Source organism: Culex quinquefasciatus, chromosome 3, assembly GCF_015732765.1.
Source record: "Culex quinquefasciatus strain JHB chromosome 3, VPISU_Cqui_1.0_pri_paternal, whole genome shotgun sequence".
Taxonomy (NCBI): domain Eukaryota; kingdom Metazoa; phylum Arthropoda; class Insecta; order Diptera; family Culicidae; genus Culex; species Culex quinquefasciatus.
Genome location: NC_051863.1, coordinates 7,162,936 through 7,172,777, shown reverse-complemented (window position 1 = coordinate 7,172,777; position 9,842 = coordinate 7,162,936). Strand labels below are relative to the sequence as shown.

At 31.6% G+C, this 9,842-nt stretch overlaps 1 protein-coding gene across 1 annotated transcript; it reads left to right on the top strand.

The window, feature by feature from the left end:
• The first annotated feature begins 2,141 nt into the window (after positions 1-2,141).
• On the top strand, positions 2,142-9,554 carry LOC6032231 (lysosomal alpha-glucosidase). The gene is made up of 4 exons (XM_038264833.1): positions 2,142-2,812; positions 2,873-3,604; positions 7,618-9,245; positions 9,306-9,554. The coding sequence occupies exons 1-4, from the start codon at positions 2,734-2,736 to the stop codon at positions 9,528-9,530; spliced, it is 2,664 nt and encodes an 887-aa protein (XP_038120761.1). The 5' UTR covers positions 2,142-2,733; the 3' UTR covers positions 9,531-9,554.
• Positions 9,555-9,842: the final 288 nt, after the last annotated feature.

Sequence of the window (9,842 nt, the reverse complement as noted above, 5' to 3'; positions counted from 1 at the left end):
ACGAATGCCCTGGACACTATTTGCCGTGGTTATAGCGCTACAACTCGCTCTCTGTAACAGTATTCCTAATTCCAGTCCACGCTCACCAAGTCGTCATGGCCTAGTGGTTAGCATTTTTGCTTACCAATCCAAAGGACGGGGGATCGAACCCCGCCTCGAGCGACTTTGATTTTTCGTTCATATTCATCATTTCAAATTCATGTGTTCTTAACTTTCTCGTTGGGAGCAGATGGGAATCGAACCCAGAATCATTCGCTTACAAAGCGAACACCGTAACCAGTCAGCCACGGCCGCTCCACGCAATTCTAATAGCTTATTCAACGTGAAAATAAAAGCAAAACTTTTTTTTTATTTTTTTCTTTATTTTTGATACCACATTTATTGGACATGGATAACATGGATTTTTTTTACGTAGATATCAATTTTCAAAAACGTTGAAAAGCCCCCAATTTTTTGTTTTTAATGCCATTTCAAATGTGGAATTAAGTTTGCAATTGAAAACTACTTTAAATTTTGTACAATTGAAGGCACCGTTTTAAAATTATGTATAATCATTTATTTATCATTCGAACCACACAATGCATCATAACATCAAGTATCAGTTAACGGTGCACATCAACCAGAACTTTTGCACTACAATTTTTGTTACAGATATTTTAGTATTTTGGAAACTACGGGACCTATCGATATAATTTTTTATTCATCCCCTAAGTACTGTCTACTTAGCGATTTACAACAAAATTTGCTCATTTTTTCAATCAGATTGTTGCAGGATTGGGTCCGTAAGTTTGTCAATTTTGGAAAAAGAAGACAACAACTTCCTTGGTTGCTGTGCACCCTTAAATATGATATAAAAATAACAGTTTGCCTATAATGGACCCAGGTCCACAATCGGATTATGGACCCAGGTCTTCTTTAGGAAAAGTGGGTACATAACAGGTAAAAAAATATTGTTAAATGGCAAATTTTCTGCATTAAAGCAATAAATTAATGAAAAAATAGTCAGAATTGTTGAAATGACTTCAGATTTTAAATGCTCTTCGGCTCTATTAATTATTTGCCATTATATTTAGACTTTAAACTCGGATATATAGTTTCTGAGAAGCATAAAAAAGATAAATAAATTAAAAACATAGTTTTTTATGTTGTTCTTCAATCAACCTTATTTTAAAATGACGATAGATCGACAAGTATTGGTCCGATTTTCAATCGTAAAAAAAAAATCTAGGTGAAATTTTTCAACCTTTCAAAAAACATATTTTTTAAATTTCAAGCTTAACATTTAAAAGGGGCCAAAGTTTAGACAGTCGATCCAATATTTGTCAAGATATCATCAGTTCAAAAACAAGCGCTAATTATTTGATACTGAGAAACCTGCTAAATTTCTACACCAAGGCTTGAAAATTAATGTTTTATAAGTTTTAATAGTTTTGCCACTTGTTTTCGAACTACTGAAAAATAATTTAACACAAAGTTTGAAAAATGGTTTCAACACTATAAAATTTAAGAAAAAAAACCTAACAACTCGTGCTAATATTTTATTTTAACATCGATGAATAAAATTCAAATAAATATGAAATATATAAAGTTCAGTCCGAAATTCGATTTTTGAATCTTCTAATAAATGAATGCTAGATTTTGTTTTGCCTTATTTTCGGTTGGCAATTTTCAAACAATTTTCCAGAAAATCGATTTCTCTTTTTTTTAGATTAACCTCTACCTACAGTTCCGAGTGAATTGTAGAGGTTTTTGTTGGTTGTCTTTGCGAAAAATTTGAGAAAAAACGTAATCGGAGATGAACATGCAATCGTTTTGCTTCAATCAATACAAACATCGAGAAATTAAAAGCGCAACATGGAGTTAAACTTTCTGTCAAGCAGCTGTGAAGCTTTCCATGACAGCTGCGAAAATTTCACTCCATGTTACCGGCTCACATCTCTCTTTTTAATTTCTCGATAAATGATAAAAGTTTCGCTTTTTACTGCACTTTCCCAGGGACAGTCATCAAAGGCATCTTTATCGCTCGAATGTCTCCTACCACCTAGTAAAAGTGCCATATATTCCCCACCAGTCGATAAGATAACGTTCCTTGAGAACGCCGAACAAGACAAGCAATTAGTAGATTAGTAGAAATAGGTGGGCCTGGGCTTGCTAGACGGCGGTCGCCAGCTCAATCGCTCAATTATTGCCAATCAAAGCAGAACGTTAATTGTCCGATTGTCACGTCTTACGCGGGAGGCGGAGATTTGTGCGGTGATTTCGCTAAAAGGATTTACTGGCTGTTTGGTTTGGACGTTATCGGTATTTTCTGCTATCCACTGGCGGAAACGGAAGTGCTGTTGCTGCGTTGTTTGAACGCGAAGAAGACAAAATCCTCAAAGTAAATAATTCCTTTCGCTAACCTAATCCATTTACCTCAAGACGGTATTTGGATGATTTAGCTGGAAGCTAAACGTGCGAAAAAGGATCACACCGCGCCAAGTTTGGAATTTCGTTTGGTAAACGAAGCTTTGACGCTTCAGAAGGGTTGGATGATTCTCTAGGAAACGGATTACGTGCTTGAAACAGTGCCTGGGCTGGGTTATATGATAGTATAACACCGGATTCGTAGTAATTCCAATTTGTGACGTTCACCGCGTGTGTTGGAAAGCTTCAAATTACGCTGATGTGGTGAGATTCATCTAACGAGACTCGAAATATCATCTCTTGGGAGAAAAAGTAATTTACCAGACGATGCCACCGCCATTGCGGCAACGTGAGCCCACTGAGGACACCGACATCAACGAGGTGGATTTCCCGGAATTTGATAAAAGTATGTGCGTTGCGTCGTTTTATTGCTTTATTCAATTAACCCCGGCCTCATAACCAACAGGACCTGCCTTTATCCACGTGTTGCTCTTGAACAAAACTATTCGATTGTTCTTTGTGCTGGGTGTGGCTGCGATTGTCATTCCGGCCTTCGCTTACCTCTTTTTCTTTTCCCAAGAAATTGGTCACGCTCCCCGGCAGCTGCTAACGGGAACATGTGGCCATCCAACCTTGTACCACATCCAGTGCGGCTTCCCCAACAGTACCAAGGAAGAATGTCACAATCTGGGCTGTTGCTATACCAGCCTGTCAACCTGTTACCATTCGCTTCCCTCCGAACATCAATACCAATCCGTCCAATCGGAATGGCGCAACGGAACGCTGTTGACACCCACTCGAAACCAAACTCCGTACCACAAACCAGCCTCCCCTAAAATTTTCATTCACCTCAGAGTTCTCAACCAATCAAGAATACAACTCACCCTGGACACAACCGCAAATCAACCCGATACCACCTCCTCCGATCAACCCATCAGTACCGTGAACGCCGGTGACCTGCAGGCCAAAATCTACAGCCCGACGTTCTTCGTCGAAGTCAGCAACGTCACGGCCGGCGAGATTATTTTCTCCACCGCTCGCGGGCCGCTGGTTGTGACGGAGAACTTTTTCGAGTGGACCCTCCATCTGGGAGTGGACAGCATGTTTGGGCTGGGCGAAGCGGTGCTGGAGCCGGGCCGTAAATATCTACTCTTCAACAGCCAGAACGCGTCGGCCGTCCCCGCCGTGATGGGATACAGTGAGTATTAGGAGCAATGGTTTTGACAGGAGAACACAAGAGGTGTTTTGGGTGCTGAACAAATGAGGTATTAAATCGTGTCAATGTGAAGTTAGTAGCTGCTTGGGTGGTTTGGTTTTTGCTGCATGAAAAACATTTCAGTTATCGAAATACGATTATCGATAAAAGTCGACAGATAACAGACAACCGACAATAACTTTTTGTTGGAACTAAATTGATATTTTATTTTTTTTCTCTGGAATTTAGCAATTTTTTCGAGATTTTCAATTTTAATTTTTTTTTTGCTTCCAATGAAACATTGACCATGCATTTTCTAAAAATCATTTTGCATCAGTTTTCCATACAATTTTGTAGGTAAATAAAACCAAATGGACATTTGAATATTCAAAAATGTGTTGAGAAAGGATTTTCTGAACGATTTGTTTTCTAGGGCAAAGTTGTAGGGACTTTATTTGAGAATAAAATAGGTACACGGGAAAAGTCCCGATTTTTTTATTTGAAAGTTCCCAAATTACGTATTTTTAATTTTCAATTAAATTTTCAAGATCTGAGAAAGTTTTGTATAATTTTCCCTTTTGATGAAATTTTAGTAAAGTTCAGGCAGGAACTGTGATTTTTTGAATTCTAATCTTTATTGTGGGTCAATGAAATTTTCAGCCAAATGGGTGCAGTTACTAAAATACCAAAATACTAAAATACTAAAATACTAAAATACTAAAATACTAAAATACTAAAATACTAAAATACTAAAATACTAAAATACTAAAATACTAAAATACTAAAATACTAAAATACTAAAATACTAAAATACTAAAATACTAAAATACTAAAATACTAAAATACTAAAATACTAAAATACTAAAATACTAAAATACTAAAATACTAAAATACTAAAATACTAAAATACTAAAATACTAAAATACTAAAATACTAAAATACTAAAATACTAAAATACTAAAATACTAAAATACTAAAATACTAAAAATACTAAAATACTAAAATACTAAAATACTAAAATACTAAAATACTAAAATACTAAAATACTAAAATACTAAAATACTAAAATACTAAAATACTAAAATACTAAAATACTAAAATACTAAAATACTAAAATACTAAAATACTAAAATACTAAGATACTAAAATACTAAAATACTAAAATACTAAAATACTAAAATACTAAAATACTAAAATACTAAAATACTAAGATACTAAAATACTAAAATACTAAAATACTAAAATACTAAAATACTAAAATACTAAAATACTAAAATACTAAAATACTAAAATACTAAAATACTAAAATACTAAAATACTAAAATACTAAAATACTAAAATACTAAAATACTAAAATACTAAAATACTAAAATACTAAAATACTAAAATACTAAAATACTAAAATACTAAAATACTAAAATACTAAAATACTAAGATACTAAAATACTAAAATACTAAAATACTAAAATACTAAAATACTAAAATACTAAAATACTAAAATACTAAGATACTAAAATACTAAAATACTAAAATACTAAAATACTAAAATACTAAAATACTAAAATACTAAAATACTAAAATACTAAAATACTAAAATACTAAAATACTAAAATACTAAAATACTAAAATACTAAAATACTAAAATACTAAAATACTAAAATACTAAGATACTAAAATACTAAAATACTAAAATACTAAAATACTAAAATACTAAAATACTAAAATACTAAAATACTAAAATACTAAAATACTAAAATACTAAAATACTAAAATACTAAAATACTAAAATACTAAAATACTAAAATACTAAAATACTAAAATACTAAAATACTAAAATACTAAAATACTAAAATACTAAAATACTAAAATACTAAAATACTAAAATACTAAAATACTAAAATACTAAAATACTAAAATACTAAAATACTAAAATACTAAAATACTAAAATACTAAAATACTAAAATACTAAAATACTAAAATACTAAAATACTAAAATACTAAAATACTAAAATACTAAAAACTAAAATACTAAAATACTAAAATACTAAAATACTAAAATACTAAAATACTAAAATACTAAAATACTAAAATACTAAAATACTAAAATACTAAAATACTAAAATACTAAAATACTAAAATACTAAAATACTAAAATACTAAAATACTAAAATACTAAAACACTAAAATACTAAAATACTAAAATACTAAAATACTAAAATACTAAAATACTAAAATACTAAAAAACTAAAATACTAAAATACTAAAATACTAAAATACTAAAATACTAAAATACTAAAACACTAAAATACTAAAATACTAAAATACTAAAATACTAAAATACTAAAATACTAAAATACTAAAATACTAAAATACTAAAATACTAAAATACTAAAATACTAAAATACTAAAATACTAAAATACTAAAATACTAAAATACTAAAATACTAAAATACTAAAATACTAAAATACTAAAATACTAAAAAACTAAAATACTAAAATACTAAAATACTAAAATACTAAAATACTAAAATACTAAAATACTAAAACACTAAAATACTAAAACACTAAAATACTAAAATACTAAAATACTAAAATACTAAAATACTAAAATACTAAAATACTAAAATACTAAAATACTAAAATACTAAGATACTAAAATACTAAAATACTAAAATACTAAAATACTAAAATACTAAAATACTAAAATACTAAAATACTAAAATACTAAAATACTAAAATACTAAAATACTAAAATACTAAAATACTAAAATACTAAAATACTAAAATACTAAAATACTAAAATACTAAAATACTAAAATACTAAAATACTAAAATACTAAAAAACTAAAATACTAAAATACTAAAATACTAAAATACTAAAATACTAAAATACTAAAATACTAAAATACTAAAATACTAAAATACTAAAATACTAAAATACTAAAATACTAAAATACTAAAATACTAAAATACTAAAATACTAAAATACTAAAATACTAAAATACTAAAATACTAAAATACTAAGATACTAAAATACTAAAATACTAAAATACTAAAATACTAAAATACTAAAATACTAAAATACTAAAATACTAAAATACTAAAAAACTAAAATACTAAAATACTAAAATACTAAAATACTAAAATACTAAAATACTAAAATACTAAAATACTAAAACACTAAAATACTAAAACACTAAAATACTAAAATACTAAAATACTAAAATACTAAAATACTAAAATACTAAAATACTAAAATACTAAAATACTAAAATACTAAAATACTAAAATACTAAAATACTAAAATACTAAAATACTAAAATACTAAAATACTAAAATACTAAAATACTAAAATACTAAGATACTAAAATACTAAAATACTAAAATACTAAAATACTAAAATACTAAAATACTAAAATACTAAAATACTAAAATACTAAAATACTAAAATACTAAAATACTAAAATACTAAAATACTAAAATACTAAAATACTAAAATACTAAAATACTAAAAACTAAAATACTAAAATACTAAAATACTAAAATACTAAAATACTAAAAACTAAAATACTAAAATACTAAAATACTAAAATACTAAAATACTAAAATACTAAAATACTAAAACACTAAAATACTAAAACACTAAAATACTAAAATACTAAAATACTAAAATACTAAAATACTAAAATACTAAAATACTAAAATACTAAAATACTAAAATACTAAAATACTAAAATACTAAAATACTAAAATACTAAAATACTAAAATACTAAAATACTAAAATACTAAAATACTAAAATACTAAAATACTAAAATACTAAAATACTAAAATACTAAAATACTAAAATACTAAAATACTAAAATACTAAAATACTAAAATACTAAAATACTAAAATACTAAAATACTAAAATACTAAAATACTAAAATACTAAAATACTAAAATACTAAAATACTAAAATACTAAAATATCAAAATACTTAAATGAAAATTTCCAAAATTATTCCCATTTTCAGACCTCCAAAGCCAACAGTACAACGGCGTCGTGTTCACCACCCCCGGCCTAACCGAAATCGAAATCGTCCGGTCGCGCCTCATCGTAGTTCGCAGCCAGTTCACCGGCTCGTTCCAGCTCGAGCTGCTGTCCGGCCCAAGTCCGGCAGATCTGCACCGGCAGCTGAAAACGATCAACCAGAACCAGTACCGACCGCCGTTTTGGGCGTACGGAGTGCACGTCTGTGATCACGCGAGGAATGCGAGCGTGAAAACTGTGAGGGAGGACATTCAGCGGTTGATCAACTCTGGGGTTATGTTCGACTCGCACTGCATCAACGATGACTTGTTTTGGCTGTCGGATCCTCCAGCGATCGGTGGTGAGTTGGAGCAGACGATTTTGCTGCTGAAGGGAAGTGGGAAAAGGTTTGTGGTGCCTGTCGTTATGGTGCTGGAACCTACGGGGAGTTCGGTGGCGTATAAGAATGCGACGATTGGGGATCTTTTGCTGCGAAGTTCTTCCAAGCTTGGATCGTATCGTGGGGTGGTTCGTAATAGAACAGTTACGTACGTTGATTGGAGATCGGAACGGTTGGAATTAGGAGGTTGGATGCACGATGCGTGGAGCTATATTGCAAACTTGAACGCCGATGGATACAGTTTGAAGGAAACGGCATTGCGGGATGATGGGAATAAAACGTATCCTACTCGAGATGAACTGACTTATCTACCAGATGTATTGAACTCATCACTGGAAGAAGTAGTAAATTGGGATGTTCGATATCCTGGTAACAGAGAAATGATCATCAAAAGTCAAAACCGACTTGGTCCTGAGGCTGTACAGGCCGTACAACGTGTGATCCGAGAAGATCAACTTTTGATCACTGGAACATACAACATGCAAACAAAGGCAGCTATAATAGCGCAAAACGTTTCAGCTTCATGGATATCACTGAGAAATGAAGTCAACCGAGCTATCGGGCTTTCTGTGGCAGGAATAAGCTTCATCGGAACACCAATCTGCGGTAACGCAAGGGACAACGTAACGGAAGAGCTCTGCATTCGATGGTATCAGTTTGGGTCGCTGCTGCCACTGTTCAAAGTCTCGTCGGATCGAACCGCGAATCGATTCAGCAAATTTGCCGAACGAATCATGCACGCCACAATACGAAATCGATTCGCTCTGATTGAGTACTTCAACTCCCTGATCGTGACTGATTCGGCGTACCTTCGGCCAATGTTCTATCACTACGAGGAAGCCCGGAACTACACGGCCGAACTTTGGGAGCAGTTTATGATCGGTGATTCCTTGCTGGTGGTCCCAGTTTTATTGCCCCAAATGACCCAAATTGACATCTATTTCCCGGAGAAGTTCTACGAACTATGGGCCGGCGAAGAACTGCCCCAAACTAAGGATCGTCCCCTAAGCTACACCGTAGTGGAGTCAGATTTACCAATTTTCATTAGACCGGGTCGCATCGTAGCCCTGAGGGAAGTCCTAGCTGAGCTTATATCTGTGGATGATGTGCGACTGCAACCGATGCACTTGATTGGAGCTCTTTCGTGCCCTCGAGCGACAAGCTGCACCTCAACTGGCAGTCTAGTCTTTGTGGAAGGATTCGAAGTGAGATTCCACGCAAATCTCAACGAGGTATTTGAACTTTATTCTGATATCAATACCAAATAATCATCATGCTTATTTTTTACACAGACATCAATTCTCGTTGAGTACGAGCTCAACTCCTCAAATAACAATTCTGCGGTGGAGCTTTTATGTAGTGGAAATTTTTCTGGACAAATAAACTCCCTCCAGCTGTACGGACGTCCTACGAGCAGTGAACCGCTGGTCCGCGAGTTGCAATTCGATTTATGTGAACCCACCACAACGGAAACAGCGACTTTATTTACCTTGCTGGATGATAAAATTCCTGACTGAAATAAAATTATCCTGTAACGGTAATGCAGTATGGATTTATTCTATAAAAAAGAAAACTTCAGATTTGATTTGAAAGCGCTTAAACCTGCTGTTGAGTGAGTTCGAAAGAATTATTTGTTACGGTGTTTAGCGAAAGACATAGAAAAAATAAGCTTCAATTGTTCCTAAAGTTCCACCCGGAAATGGCCAAATTCACACTATTCTCAAACCAAATTTACTCTTTTCCAGTCTCTGTGAAATTTTGTTAACAAGGATTCTCAAGGTGATTAATGAACAATCTACAATTACTATACTTGAAAAATTTCACTTAGC

Coding starts and splice junctions, on each gene's coding strand:
- LOC6032231 (XM_038264833.1), top strand. CDS start 2,734: ATGCCACCGCCATTGCGGCAACGTGAGCCCACTGAGGACACCGACATC. Junction 2,813..2,872: donor TTTCCCGGAATTTGATAAAA/GTATGTGCGTTG, acceptor CATAACCAACAG/GACCTGCCTTTATCCACGTG. Junction 9,246..9,305: donor TCCACGCAAATCTCAACGAG/GTATTTGAACTT, acceptor TTTTTTACACAG/ACATCAATTCTCGTTGAGTA.